Source organism: Panthera pardus, unplaced genomic scaffold (assembly GCF_024362965.1).
Source record: "Panthera pardus isolate Hobbes unplaced genomic scaffold, ASM2436296v1 HiC_scaffold_11, whole genome shotgun sequence".
Lineage (NCBI taxonomy): Eukaryota > Metazoa > Chordata > Mammalia > Carnivora > Felidae > Panthera > Panthera pardus.
Window position 1 is genome coordinate 51734269 of NW_026526666.1, and position 16120 is coordinate 51750388.

General features: G+C 37.7%; 1 protein-coding gene across 1 annotated transcript in view; it reads right to left on the reverse strand.

The window, feature by feature from the left end:
* Window positions 1-331: 331 nt before the first annotated feature.
* DYNLT5 (dynein light chain Tctex-type family member 5) overlaps window positions 332-16120 on the reverse strand; it is a 30879-nt gene continuing 15090 nt past the window's right edge. The window contains exons 3-5 of the mRNA XM_019448960.2: window positions 10092-10183; window positions 2306-2430; window positions 332-1430 (exon numbers count right to left, since the gene is read on the reverse strand). Of these exons, the coding sequence (XP_019304505.1) occupies window positions 1227-1430; window positions 2306-2430; window positions 10092-10183 (421 nt within the window). The 3' untranslated portion in view covers window positions 332-1226. The remainder of the gene's footprint in view (window positions 1431-2305; window positions 2431-10091; window positions 10184-16120) is intronic.

A 16120-nucleotide genomic window follows, 5' to 3' on the forward strand; every position in this document is an offset into this window, starting at 1 on the left:
TGTTTTCTCATCTGTTAAATTCTTTTTGATATGAATTACACATCATTTTTTCCTTAGAACTATAGCGTTGCTAATTTTCTCCACATGTGTACAATTTGTCTTTGACCTTTAACAAATGTCCTCTGGGCAGTTCACTTACCATCCAGGAACAACGCCTCAGCATCATTTCATATGCACACAAAGGGTTGAAAGCTCCGTAAAAATAAATGATCCATGATACAAGCCACATTAACCAGCAGAATAATAAGCTATTTCAGCCCTGTAAATTTTAATACCATCCATTCAAACCTGCACTGGGTCACTTTAGCATTAAATTCATAGGAACAAAATAGTAAATACACATGTTTTATTTGTTAAGCTACCAGCTATATATTTTGTGTAAAAGTTTGTTAGCCCAGGAAAATCAATTCAAAGGCACATCAGGCAGTGTATATTTAAAAGCAGTGTCTCTTTCCAATACATGATTTTAAGTGTTACAGATACATTTACTATTAAACATCATGTATATTTAATACGACGAGGTCTACTTCAGTGCCCTAAAAAGCCTTTGTTCACTTTACAGTTTCCATTATTGAAGAGCCAACATTCAGCTCTCCCACAATTTTGTAAAGTGAAGGCAACCCACAAGAGCTTCCAATTTTAGCGAGCAGCCCTGTGGGACAACAGTAATTGTTATGAAATCATTAATTCTACCTCAGCAGTTTCAACTGTCAGGTACATGTAACAATAATTGCAGTTAATGAATGCTGCTCAATTTATTAAGTACAAAATGAAAACCAGTATTCTTTTACATGCAGCATTGAGACACATTAACATTTATCATTTGTGTATACCATGTTGAATATTCTTCTGTCGTTTATTGGTCAGGGTATACAGCCATATTTTTTAAACTTGTCTTCATTAAAAAACAATGCAGGAAATTTTAACTGTCTATTTAAAGAGTAATTAAAGTAATTAGTACCAAAGTAATATTAAAAAAGAATCCACGTCTATGAAAAATGATCCAGTGGAACCAAAACTTAGTTCTTCTTTTGGATAAACAAGAGTTTTTCTTGCACCACACTTCCCTCCCTCAGTTCTTAGCAGAGCATGAAAAAGTCCAAAAATGCCAGTTGTTTGAAATATTACTGTTGTTTCTCAAACCTTTGAGCAGTGAAGCTTTTGTGTACATAGATACAGCTTATTTTGTGATTTAAAAAAGTAAGAACTACATTTCTTATTTTCAATCACTCAAAGTAAACAGCATAGACACTTGCAAGCGCAAAGAGAGAAGAATTTCTGAAAACATAAGATGAAAAGGTATCACTTTTAGGATCCCAGAGGCATCTGCTTCCAATAAAAATGTTCTGACTATTCAGTTGTCCAATGTGAACAATCACAATTAGCTTATACCGTGGAATCATCAGGTCCTTGACCTGGGCTTTAATAACCTAGAAATTAAAAGAACAAAAAAAAAAAAAAGGTCCTTCCTTAGCCACATTGAAACTTAGAAGTCTTAATCTTTGTCAAAAATCTGGTGGATTTAAGAAAGTCACATGATGTATTGTAGATATTTTCAGTAATTGTGGAAACTTAACTATGATTTTCTTCAAGCACTGTTCTCATGAGATAGGACATTTAGAGACAAAATTATAGCACCAGCAATATATCTACATTTTCTAAGTCTCATGGAAAAATTGTAATTCAGAGAACAGGATTTAAAGGATTTATTACATTCTTTGAAAATCTATGTTAAGATGGCTTCCTTTCAAAGAATATTGGTATTAGAGTTCTACCACCGTGTTTATGTCCAATTAAGGGACCATACATCTGGAGTCTCCTGTAATATGACTATTCATGGATGTTTATTAAAGAGTTTGTTTTAAAGAAGAAACTAAAGAAAACCTAATGGAGGGCAACCACTTTAGTTGATAAAAACAGAAATGTATTTAAAGGTTGCAGCATCTGTATTTGACAGCACTCAAAACAATTACCTTGACGAAGAGAAAATGATCATTAAAATATTGTATCTTTGAAAAAAATGGTATCTTTGACAATAAAAATTTTAATAAATGGGGCAGTTGTATCCATTTTTTAAACAAAATACATGCAAAAATGATACACATAATGGTTGTTTTAAGGCAAAGGCTTTTTACACACACATACACACACGTACACGGAATATAACCTAAGAAATATTTTCATAAGATATACATAAGCATTTTTACTGCTACTGCAAATTAATTGCCTTCATCAAAAAGTAGGGCGTTGTCCTTTTAGCAATATTCTAATTAAAGTTAACACTTCAGGCAAATCACATATATACCTCAGAAATTGTTTTAGTCATCTGTCTACAGAGCTCTGGCTCATACTGTTCTTCTTGTAGATACTTAGTTAACACATCTTTCAAAATGTGATTGACAATGACCACAGGAAAATGTTTGGTAGGACCTGAAAATACAGATGAAATTTCTTGAGTAATTTCAAATGACATCATGTCCCCCCCCCCCCCCCCGCCCCCAGTAGGTTAATCAAAAGAGTACTGGATCATGGGGAGACCTTTAATCTTCTGAGTGGCCTCTATTTAAGGAAAAAAGTGGTCCTAATTAGGTTTCCAGTCAGGTTCTCTGGCAGAGGACCAGAAGACAACACACTCTTACCAGAGTGTGTGCCACACATTTACCAGACTACCTGAAGAGTGTACTCAATACCACCAAGGTTTGATATTGAAACTATCCTCCTCGCCAGTGCCAGCTCCCACAATTAATGACTTATTTTAAAGTCTCAACATCTTTCTAACTGACCCCCACCCCCCAGCTCTTATATTTCCCCCTCCAACCTATGTATACCACACTACAACTGGAGGGGTCACTCTAAAACCCAGATCTGGCCATGATATTTCCCTTAGCAAAGTCTAAGGTCTAGCACCTACAGCCCCTTCATCCTCCATCACAGCTCTCTATGTCAATGCCTCCAGCCTCATGGACTTCATCTGTCTTGTACGGGATGCTTGTGTACATTCTTAAAAAGAAGAGCATCTTCCTCATCTTGTTCATCTGAGAAATATCCACTCATGCTTCAAGGCCAGCTCAAGTGGTTTTCTTCTCCAGAAAGCCTTCCTCCCCTCCTCAGGTAAAAAAAAAAATCATCCCTTTCTTCTCTGTACTCTCAATGCTCTGGGTCCCCACTGATCCTAATCTACCTGATAATAGATAGCTCAATCATTTCTGCCTTTCTGGCCAGTGAAACGGTAAGCTAGATCATATGTTATCCTCCTCAGAGTCTAATACAATGCTAAAGGCATACAAAATGTTTAATGTATGATTTCTGAATTTAACTACAAGTAAACATTGTATAGGTAATAATCATAGTACAGATAATAACTACTTTCATTGAACTTTTTCTTTTTTAAAATTTTTTTTTTCAACATTTTTTATTTATTTTGGGGACAGAGAGAGACAGAGCATGAACGGGGGAGGGGCAGAGAGAGAGGGAGACACAGAATCGGAAACAGGCTCCAGGCTCTGAGCCATCAGCCCAGAGCCTGACGCGGGGCTCGAACTCACAGACCGCGAGATCGTGACCTGGCTGAAGTCGGACGCTTAACCGACTGCGCCACCCAGGCGCCCCCATTGAACTTTTTCTACATGTCATGTACTGTGATAAGTATATATTTATTACCTTATATAATCTTCCAATAAATCATTGAGGTGACCCCTACTGTTATCTCCATTTCACAGATGGTAATGCAGAGGTTTAAATACATTGAGTAACTTGCCCAGAATCACACAGTGGCAGAGCTGGGATGTACTTATTTTATCTGACTCGAGAGCTTATATTCTTTTGTTTAAGTTTCTTTTATTCATTTTGAGAGAGAGAGGGAATGGAGGAAGGGGAGAGACAGAGGGAGAGAGAGGGAGAGAGAGAGAATCCCAAGCAAGCTCTGCACTGTCAGAGCAGAGCCCGATGCAGAGCTCAAACTCAGAAACTGCAAGATCGTGACCTGAGCCGAAATTAAGAGTCAGACGCTTAACTGACTGAGCCACCCAGCCGCCCCTAGAGAGCTTATATTCTTAATGACATTTAGTCCACATTCAAAGCAAAGGCCTCGGACAGACTTTCTTTATCCTGGATCCCAGGAATCTTCCCTGTATGTCCTGGGAATATTAACCTCATCACCCCTCTGTCATTGTACAACATGTACATGTGCCCAGAGCCTGGTGTAGAGTGGCTCAATCATTATCTGCTGTACTGATATGGATAAAGGAATGAGGTCAATAATTAAATTCAGTTGTATTTTAATAGTCATCAGTATGTCTTAAGTGTATTTATTTATTTATTTGGCTCCCATTTGGGGCCTGAACTCATGACCCTGAGATCAAGACCTGAGCTGAAATCAAGCGTTGGATGCTTAACCGACTGAGCCACCGAGGTGCCCTGTAAGTGTTTATTTTTAATGACTGTATCAGGGTCTAAAGAAATATATAGCACACTAAAATAAGGACAATTCCAGGAGTATTTAATGAAGAGACTCCTTAGGAAATTCTGAGCAGGATGTCAGAACAAAGGACAGTGCAATATCCCTTGCTAGTGAAACTGAGGGTTTTATCCTCAACCCACCCCAGTCTTAGGAATCGGAGAAGGGAACTCTTGATCCCAGAAGAGGCACATGGAGAGGGCTCCCTGGAGAGCAGCTATGCCCTTCCATTGGTGGATACAAACAGCGTGAGATGAACTCACAGTAGGCCATTGGGAATTAAACATTCTAGCTCACACTCCTCCCTCCCTCCTACTTCCTGCTGAAGTTTCCCATTGGCCAAACTTAACTGGAAGGTTACAGCCCATGCCTATTGTTGAGTTAGGTCAGCCTCCTGGGGCTCAATAAGTTGTATTTTTATTTTGATGATTATATAGGAATTGTTCAATTAAATCAGCATGGGGAATGGATCTGGATAGGTAAAAGGGAGACACATCTGATACAATGAGTATAATTAACCCCAATATTTAGTCAGCAGGAATCTATCTTCTACAGGACAGAGACAAGCAGTTGTAAACACAGAGGCATATAGGTTTGTAACTTCAGGTTGGTCCTGAGTGTTCCTACTTCATGGGGTCAGAGATAGGGCACCAACCCCGGTAGGTAAGTTCCTAAATACCTACAAGCCTCTGGGTTGTCTTCCTGTGGATCTCTTTTTTTTTAATTAAAAAAAAATCTAATGTTTATTTACTTTTGAGAGAGAGAGAGAGAGAGACAGAGAGAGAAAACATGAGCAGGGGAGGGGCAGAGAGAGAGGGAGACACAGAATCTGAAGCAGGTTCCAGGCCCTGAGCTGTCAGCACAGAGCCCGATGCAGGTCTTGAACTCACGAACGGCGAGATCATGACCTGAGCCAAAGTCAGAGGCTTAACAACTGAGCCACCCAGGTGCCCCCCCCTTCCTGTGGATCTTTTAGATTTCCACTTGCATTCTATAGAGAAATGAGTCTAAATTTGAGGGTAATTTCCCCTTTCTATTTAAGAAATTTTAAAAAATGATACTACTGGCTTGGATTAAATTAAATAGACTATGTACATTCGAGATATACCTTTCTGTTTTTCACTCCCTCCTACCAAGCACACATATTGTATGTACCTTAACCTACATAATTCACACAGAACTTAATTTGGCTGCATATTACAGTAACTTGTACACATCGTTCCCTTCAGCAAATAGTAAATTCCCCCAATGCAGATATTTGTCTGTCTAGTACTCTTCCCTGTCATTTGGGAACAGCATCTCCCCTCCTGGGAAGATGAGAGCTTCCCAATTCTAACCAAGATGTTTCTTTAGGATCTACCATGACCTCCTTTGAGCTGAAGTTCAGGTTATGGTTGATTGGCTCAGGAGTGGCACTTGTCCTAGGCCAGGCCAATTAGAATCCTTTCTCAGAATTTTGATTTTAAACTTGAAATAGGGGGTAAAAAGTCAGCCTCTTTCTGGCGATAAAAGTTATGACATGTGATCCTTAGGTACTGTGGAAGGCCATGATTCTCATCATGGAGAGGAAGCCAGGCCATAGTGAGAGGAGGAGGCCCACACCTAGTTAGTTCTGGGAAGACAGAATCCTGGTGGCACTTGACTCTCTGTTTCCGGCTCTTACTGTCCAACTGCACCAATGTCCCTTCTGCACTTGGCTTTGTTTTCCTTGTTTTAAAATCTCATTAACCAGATTCTATTTTGAAAATATTTGGAGATATCATCATGTACTTTTTTTCTCACTTGTTCTGTGACCTCTTCCTTCCTGTGCAGCCAGAATCATCTTTTGCCTTGCTTAGGCTGGGATGCTGAGATGCAAAGAGAGAGAAAGAGTGGATGTTTAATTTTTGACTTCCCAAATAAGCTCCTGAATCTACTTTCAGAGTCAACTAATGGGAATGGCAAAGCTTTTATTCTTTTTCTTTACTTTACTTTATTTTTCTTTCTTTTTTTTGAGTGATTTTTTTTTTAGGAGGAAAAAGCAAATGTTTTAATGTTTTTAAAAATAAAAAAGCAAAGCCCTGAAGAAGGGTTGGTATGAAAAAAAAGAAAGGAAAGGAAAAGGAAAAGGAAAAAGAAAAGGAAGAAAGGAAAGGAAGGAAGGAAGGAAGGAGGCAAGGAAAGAAAGAAAGAAAGAAAGAAAGAAAGAAAGAAAGAAAGAAAGAAAAAAAGAAAAAGAACAAGACTTGTCACAAAAATAGAATTAAGATAGAACAGATACAAATTTGGTTATTTAATATGTGTGTCAGCTTCTCCAAGTTGAGATAATAATAAGAATCACCACATACTGTTTTTTGTTATGATTAAATGAAGTAAAATATTTAAAATGCTTAGAAAAGTGCCTGCCATGCACAACCCCTCCTCCCCACTATGTATTTATTATTGTTAGTGGGGTTGTTATGGTTGCTACCTCATTTTGAGGGAGGAGATGGGGATTGTTCTTGCTGAGAAGGCACCAAGATCAGCGAGGGTGCAAGTAGGGAGGCAGTAAGACCTCCATAGTTAGGAAGGACCCTAAGGGGTGGAGTGAAGTCAGGGTGGAGAGCTTGACAGTTTCTGTCTATGAGAGCATCTGATGACAGGGCCTGATTATCCCATGGATGCTTGGCTCCAGTGATGTCTCCCTCTCTCTCCATCTTCAGGTTCTACTTTTCATTATGTTGACTACCTTCTCAGGCAGGCTGTCTCAGTGTGGTAGCAAAGATAGCCACCCATAGGTCTTGTCTGACCTGCTTACAGTCAGTGTTTTTAATTTCTTTTTTAATGTTTATTTATTTTTGAGAGAGAGAGAGAGAGCTGGGGAGGGGCAGAGAGAGAGGGAGACACAGAATCCAAAGCACGGTCCAGGCTCTGAGCTGTCAACACAGAGCCCAAATGCGGGGCTCGAATCCATGAGCTGTGAGATCGTGACCTGAGCCGAAGTTGGATGCTCAACTGACTGAGCCACCCAGGCACCCCTACAGTCAGTGTTCTCAAAGAATCAGATACTTCTTTAACCATTGCTCCAGAAAAAAGTCCTGTGAAGAACTCATTCCATAATTAATATGCAATTAGATTACAGGTCACAGAAGGCCTTTCTTCTTACTGATTTAAGTAAAGCCCTAGGCTCAGTTGCTTTGAGAAACAAGAACACAATGAATAAAGAAGCAATTTAAATGCGTTCCTCCACTTAATTCTCACAACATCCCCATAAGGTGTGGACTATTATCCTTTTTTACAGGTAAAGAAACTAAGATTTTGAGGATGGTGAATTCCTTGCTCAAACATCATTTAGGAATTGGCAAGATTAGTATTCAAATTCAGACACAGTGGATCCACATCTTGTATTTTTTTCTATACTCATGTTTTATCAATTAATTAATGAGAAAATGTAAATGGTGTTTTATTACAAGAAATATATTTTGATTTTTCCATTCCCTTTTTGCTTTCATTAATTATACTTATGTTTCATCTCATTCTGGCTATAATTACTCCCTCAAGGGAAGATAAACACACTAAACATTTAAAATATGTTTAGATGAGGGGCGCCTGGGTGGCTCAGTCGGTTAAGCCTCTGAATTTAGCTCAGGTCATGATCTCACAGTTTGTGAGTTGAAGCCCTACATTGGGCTCTGTGCTGACAGCTCAGAGCTTGGAGTCTGCTTTGGATTCTGTTTCCTTCTCTCTGCCTCTCCCCCACTCACGTGTATGTGCTCTCTCTTTCTCTCTCAAATATAAATAAATATTTTTAAAAACTTATAAAAAAAATAAAATAGATGATACAAATATTGTTGGATGGAATGAGAAAAATTAGACACAACAATGCTGGTGATTGACAGTTCCCCCCCCCACACTCTTTTGGGAAGTATTGCATTGTAGATATGAGGAAATCTTTACCAGAGGTCCAAAGAGTACCTTTCAGATGCAAAATAAACCCAGAAACAAGTAGAAGTGGAACTACATTTTTGTTTGAATATGAACAAGATGGTTAGTTGAATGCTTAAGAAATAGACTGTCAAACATAAAAGACTTTAATCACAAAGGAATAATTCACATGACTTTTTGTAAGAAAATATGGGAAATACTTTATACTAAGATATTTCTTTTCTTTTTCTTTTTTTAAATATACTAATGTGTTTCTAATATTACTTTTCTAACTTGGTTCAACACTCAGTACATCTAAAATACGTAAGATTATTTACTGTGTTTATTTGAGGATATAAGTTATGAAAACATACCCTTATGAAGAAGAAACAAAGGGCTTCATATTTTAACTCCTTTATATTGTCAAAATCTGATTCAAAACCCTTTCAACATGCAGAACCCAAAGTGCTAGGCATTGAACAGTTAAGATCTCTTAGTTATAAGTGGAGGAAAGCCTGACCCAAACATAGTTCATTTAATGAAAAGTCTAAGAGCAGATAGCTGGATTTAGGACTCTAGTAATGACATTGGGATTTGATTCTCTCACGCTCTCAGGAGTCATATGTTGGGGACAAGATGGCAAAAGCTGCTATACCCCTACCTCTTTCGGGTTTCAGAATCTAATCTGCTTCTTCAACAGCCCAAACAACACTTTCTGAGCTGAATCCCAAAGGCTTAGATTGGCTTGACCAATCAAAGGGTCATATGCTATCTCAGAATCAGTCACTATTGTATCTCTAAAGCTAGTGTCAGCTTCAGCAGAATGTTACGGACCCAAAGTGTAATGATGGCAGTGGTGAGCCTTCCCCAAAGGAAACTGGGTAAGGTTACCAGAAGGGATGGCAGGAATATTAGTTGTCTACCCCAGGCACTGTGAAAATACCAGTAGACTGACTAATTATGGAGCCTTGTAATCCACGTAGTCTTGGGGATTACCCTAGAAAACTGGCTACAAGGCCTAATGAAATGCACTGATGGCCTGTAATTTTCCTGAAGTTAACTGGCTGCAGATAGAACCACTGTGGCCCAGAGAGTCCTTCTTTTGGTCATTGGTAAGTCTCTATGGAATCTCTATATAGCAGTAATTATATAAAGTGGGCAGATAATAGTGGGCAGGTACACATTTAGAGAAAACAAGCTGGTCTATGAGAAAACATGAATGAGAAAATGTATTCACTGTGGACTGCGTCTGGGAGTATGGGGGCAGGTGCAAAGATCTTTGTTTTCAAAGACCCAAAACCTCAGTGGAAAGGGATAAACACCTCTGTCAATGGGGGAACAGGAATCATTTGCTTCTGTTTTGAAGGCTTTTTTCTCCACTTATCAACAACATTGGTTGGGTTGCTGGATAAAACTTGAATGCATATCTCTTTCACTTAACTCAAGTATATATAAAATAACTCCACAGGATAACCCAGAAACGCCCAGAAATGAACTTCTTAATTCAGTAATACACAAGACACATCAGCGCTGCCCAGTGAATTGCTTGGTATTTAGGAAACACTGATAAAGAAAATTAAGCAATGGGTGTTGGTCCCATTTTGCAGAGGAAGAAATTACAACACATCAAATCACTTAATTAAGACCCCTTATATTGTGCTAATAATGAAGATGATGCCATGTTATCAGATATTATTTTAAGTAAATAATGAGATTATAAGTTTAAAATAGGAATGAGTGTAAAATAACACACCTAGTTGATAGGTGTTTTCCATCTGAACTGTAAGGCGAGAAGCATCATCCCGCTGGCTAGGTTCATCCATATAAGACACAGTACTCATGGAGCTAAAAGCAAGGAAGAAAACAAATTTCAATAGTTAATAATAATAATAATAATAATAATAATAATAACAACAACAACAAAACACATTGTTGCTTTCAGCAAAAATGTTACCAAGGTAAAGTTTCCCTAAGAACATTTCAAGCAAGTCACAGGTAAATATCCCGGTGACACATTTAAAGTCAAAAACATTTCAGAGATGGAAACATTAACGCATAGAGAAGTTACTTGGAGCAGGTCTCAGTATAGCGGTTGAAGCCCAGTGCAGTCCAGTGAAGCCCAAGGCATCTGACTACTCACAAAGTATTCATGGATTGGTCTGTCTGTGTGGTAATGGAGTACCTGTTTCAAAAGCCATTTCAATGGCATGTCTACCACAATGCAGAGACTCTCTCCTCAAAGTGGCCAAAATTAACAAAAGGGACTGAGGAATACAGGAGGAAGCTTAAAATGTTGGGAAACAACTATATATATACATGGGGTAATATACTTTATAAAAGTTTAGTAATACGTACCACACAAAATCCCTTTAGTAGAAAAAAGAAAAACAAGAAACTCACCCACATGGTGAGAGAAACCACAATTCACCCAAACTATTGTAAATCATAAGCATCAACCACCCTTTTCAACATTAAGAAAGGGTTTTGGCTTGGTTACCAAGGCAATATAAGCTTATCCAGGTGCTGAACTGGAGACCCAAGCAAAGAGGAGTCCCTAATGTCCCTCCAGCACCACTTAATTTAGCTTAGTTCAGAGAAAATCCAGTTGTCACTAATGGCAGTCTCAGATCTACCCCCAATTCTCTCCACCTGTGAAAATGGAAGTTAGAACAGATGTGTCTTCAAAGGAGATACTACAATAGTGTGTGTGTGTGTGTGTGTGTGTGTGTGCGCGCACGCGTGCGGTTATGTGTGTTTTCAGAGTGACCAGTTTTCTAAGCAGACTATGTTTTTGCCTTAATTAAATGACAGATATTTGTTTTTAATCTTTTGGGTTTTTTTTTTCTCTGCAAGAAGACTAAAATACTTAGTTCTTGGCTGTTTGGAATTAGTAAACTTTTTGCAAATGATATTTAAAGAAGTGTTTTTTATGTTTTTATTATTTATTTTTGAGACAGAGAGAGACTGAGCATGCGCAGGGGAGGGGCAGAGAGAGAGAGAGGGAGACACAGAATCCAAAGTAGGCTCCAGGCTCTGAGCCGTGAGCACAGAGCCCGACCCGGGACTCAAACTCATGGACTGTGAGATCATGACCTGAGCTGAAGTCGGACACTCAACCGACTGAGTCACCCAGGCGCCCTCTTTTTAAAAAAAAATTTTTAAATGTTTTTGTTACTTATTTTTGAGTCAGAGTACAAATGATATTTTAAGAAAATCACAGATAATCTATTTAAAAATCCTTTAATACAATTTATGCAATAAATTAAGGTTTACTCACCCATCCCGAGAAAACAATGCAAGTAATTATGGCTGTGTTTTCATGATAGATTTCTGGATTAGCGATTTAGTCCTCATTCTTGTAACACCTGCTTTCCTCAGTTTTCTGCTGCCCTTTGAAGTAGCAACCAACCTGCTTGGCCACATTGTCTGCAGGTGTTGTGGGCAGTACCCACAGAAGCTGATTGCTTCTGCTCAGAAAACCCCATGTTGCAAAAGCCCCCTGATTCTAAGATAAAGCAGGCTGTCCCATTATTATATGTGCTAGTTTTCACTTTGCAAATCATTTTCCATCAATTATCTTGTTTTACCTTCACAACTGCCTTTAAGTTAGTCAAAGAGCTCTTATTCTACCCATTTCAGAGATAAAGGGAACAAGGCAAAGGGCTTAATGCCATAGATACAGAAAAGGCAGACTTAGGTTTCAAATATCCTATTTGAGTCCCAGTGACAAAGTCTCACATATGATCATATCAGACAGAATGAAAATAGGGGGAGGGACTACTTGAAATAATTAATGACTGCATTTGAAACTTGCATAAATATACAGCAAGTGTTAATAAAAACCCAATTTCTTTTCTACTAACACCATATTAAAAACTCACAGAAAGAGAGGTAGTGTTGGTTCAAAATTTAAATTCACGTGTTAGAAGTCTCAGACAAAAAACCAAATAAGGATTTTTACAGTCTGCACTATTGCTTTGTTCTTAGTTATGGAAAAATTGACAATCAGTGCAATACTATTTATCAGTATGAAATTGGAAAGTGTCGTAAGGGCAGTTTAAAAAACCCATTGGCTGAAGATAGGTGTGCAAGCAGAAGGTTTTGGAGACTGGCTTTTTAAATCTTACCCAAGGTGATTTCATTTCGTGCCTTCTTCATTTCCACAGTAATCATGTAAATGATAAAAAGTTCAAAACATAAAAAGTATAAAGATTAAAGTAAAATTACATAAAAATTACTAACCCCAGTGGTTCTCTAACAACTGTTAACATTACAAAAATCTCTTCCGACATGACTTTGCATATGGGAGCATATGATAGATGCTTGGCTTTTTTTTTTTTTCCCGCTCAAAATGTATCATGGATAACTTTCTATGCTGACAAATAGTAATATACATCAATATTTTAAATATCATGACAGTACTTAATATATGAACATGCTGCATTTTATTTACCCATTTGTTCTCCTGGCCATCTAGGCTGTTTCTACAAACATATTTGTTTTCTTTAAACTACTATTTTTTTGAAAAATTATTATTATAAGAAGCATTAGATATACTGATACAAATTGTTAAATTTTTTTTAATGTTTATTCATTTTTGAGAGAGAGAGAGAGAGAGAGAGAGAGAGAGAGAGACAGAGCGTAAGTGGGGGAGAGGCAGAGAGAGAGGGAGACACAGAATCTGAAGCAGGCTCCAGGCCCAGAGCTGTCAGCACAGAGCCCAACACACAGCTCGAACCCATGAACCGTGAGATCATAGCCAGAGCCGAAGTCTGATGCTTAATCAACTGAGCCACCCAGAACCCCTATACTGATATAAATTCTAACTGATATAGAGTTTGCTCCTTAAAAGTAGGATGTTGCAAGTACTGGAGGACCAAACTTGGAGTTAGTTTTGGGGAGGAGATAGGACTTTGGGGAGTGAGGTTTCAAATATTTTATTGTAACCTGGCATTCTTTCTCATGCAGAAGGAAAATATTTGGTTTGTTGGTTGCTTTTTGTACCTTAGAAGGTTGACCATGTACCCACTAAAATTGTAACTTCATGGAAAATTACAGAAAAATTTTACTTGTTACTTAAAAAAAGCCTCTGTATATGGTATTTTTTGAAACTGAGATCTGCTTGTTCCTACATTAAAATGAGATGAGTTGGAAAAAGGAAGAGAGAAAAGAAAAGAATGAGCTGAACAGAAAAAAAAAACATTTATTCCTTGAAAAAAGACAGAAGGAAGAGATAAAATATATAAAATTTTGCAATAGGGGTAACTAACACTAAACCAGAATGTGGGTTTAGTAAATTTTTGGAAATAAAAGAGATTCTATATTTGAGAATGGTAAATGACCAGTATCAGTTCAGAATACTGACTTGGAAAATATGTAGTACATATTTTCTATTGATAAACAGCTTTACTCAAGCCCTTTGAAATTTTTAAAGACAAAAATGTGAGGTGCTAAAAAATTTTTTATAATTTTAATTGCCAGTGCTGTATACACAGCACAAGACATTTATTGGGTATATGTCACAATATTACAATCAGATGTGTTTCTGTTGTCCATGACCAGACTTTCCCTACTTTGTAATAATAATCCTTCTAGATAGATACATGATCTCATTGCAAAGGGAAGACTATAGTTGATTTTATTTTGTGAATGTGAAAAATGCTTTTGCTGTCTATGTGTTTCATCAGTTTGTTGCCATTTATGGAGGAAAAGGACTCAATTGGCAAAATGTATCCAATAGAGTTGTCAAGTTATAGGAAGGAAGGTAGATTAAAAGTAAATGCAGGAAAACAAAGTCTGGCAGAAACTACTGGTGAAAACATGGAACAAATCAAGTAATGTTATTCTAGGAGAAGAGTAACAATTTGTAAAGTTTCAGTAATACTTGGAATCATATATACTACTGCTGAGGACAGATGTGGCATTAACCTGGATGCAGAAATAGCTGCATGAAATTGGTCCACAAAAACAAAAGGAACCCTCCTATATTGTACTTGATTGACATTGGAAACATCCATGCCAAGCCAACAGTCTGTGTTCTGATTATGCAGAAAAGAGGCAAAAAGAAAATTAGCTAAGAAGTTGGAATATATTTACTGTTTCATGAAATTCAGTTTTCCTGAAAACATCTTACAAAGGTACTTGCTACTCACTCCTTGAATTACACAGAATAAATACAAAGCATGTATTGAAGAGACTGAAGTAATTTCAATTAAGTCTCATCAAAATCAATACTATGTAATTATTATTAAGAATTCATTTCCAGACATTTTCACTGCCATTATTACTTAGATGTTTTGAAGCTGCAGGAAGAGATAATATGTGAATGTATAACTGGTCTTGGAGCCATTAATTTAGTAGATTAAAAATGTCAGAATATCATCTCTCTCTTCCATTTGTAACCGTGAAATAGCTGGAACTACCATATTTTGAACGTATTGTTCAGGCATGATTTTGTTTTTGTTGTTTTTCTCCCCCTAAACCTGTTATTAAAGTTATGTGCTGCCTCCCAGTGGAGATATTTCAGAACGCACAGAGAAAAAGAAGGCTTCCGGTATACATTATTTCAGGGTATACAATTTGGACATTTGTTCTTTTGTTTGGTTTTTTTCCCTCATTCTTTCAACAAATATTTATTGCTCACAGTGGGCAGGCTGGCAACACAAAGAAAAATCCTATTCCCTGTGCTCAAGAAACAAGATATTGAAAACAAGATGAAATATGCATAAAGGCTCACTTGGTTGGGAACTTTCTGCCTCAAAATGTCTAAAGGATGTTTTCATGAATGTTATGTTTAAGAGAAAAAGCATACCAACTCTTCCCCTATCACTAGAAGGTGGAAGTTGTCTGGTAAGGTAATTTAATTTTGTGGTCAGTTTATAGCAAGTTTGCTGGATTTTTATGTACCTTTGAGATATTTTATTCACATTATTGGCCCCATCTTACTAGCCAAAGGAAGGTTATAATAGAAAGAAAGGTCAAGATTTTCATAATTTTGAAATTTTGAAATTTCATAATTTTCATACATTTTAATAAGTGAAAGAGAGAGAAATGGTATGTGTTCTTGTAGCATACATTTTTTTAAGAGTAGCAATGATCCTGAAGGACAAAAAGTAAACCACACAACCTGTGAAACGTCAAGCTCTGATGTGATTGAAGATAATCCGGAAAAGGTGTCTGACAAAATAGAATAATTTTGAGTGTGTGGACAGAAAATCAGAGTGTCTGAGGCCCACTAAACTAATGCTTACTCAAGAGAAGGTGAGGTTAAAGTCAAAGACAGCTGATGAAAATTCTGTTGCAGCTCCTGGATGAATGGATAGATTCAAAGTCATATTACCCTTGGCAATCATCACTCAGGTGAGGCTGAGGGTTTGGGTGCCATGGTTACTGCTACAGTACTATGGAGATCATGAAGGAGGACTGTGGTCTATCTCAACAGATTTTCAACACAAAGTATTATTTCTTTATTTTTCTCTTAAGGTTTGTTTGATTATTTATTTAGAGAGCATGAGTGGGAGTGGCAGACAGCGAGGCAGACAGAGGATCTGAAGCGGGCTCCACACTGACAGCAGTGAGCACCATGTGGGGCTTGAACTCATGAACCTGTGAAATCATGACCCGAGCCGAAGTCAGCTGCTCAATCGACTAAGCCAACTAGGCACCCCTTTTCCTTCCTTCCTTCCTTCCTTCCTTCCTTCCTTCCTTCCTTCCTTCCTTCCTTCCTTCCTTTTCTTCCTTCCTTTTCTTTCTTTCTTTCTTTCTTTCTTTCTTTCTTTCTTT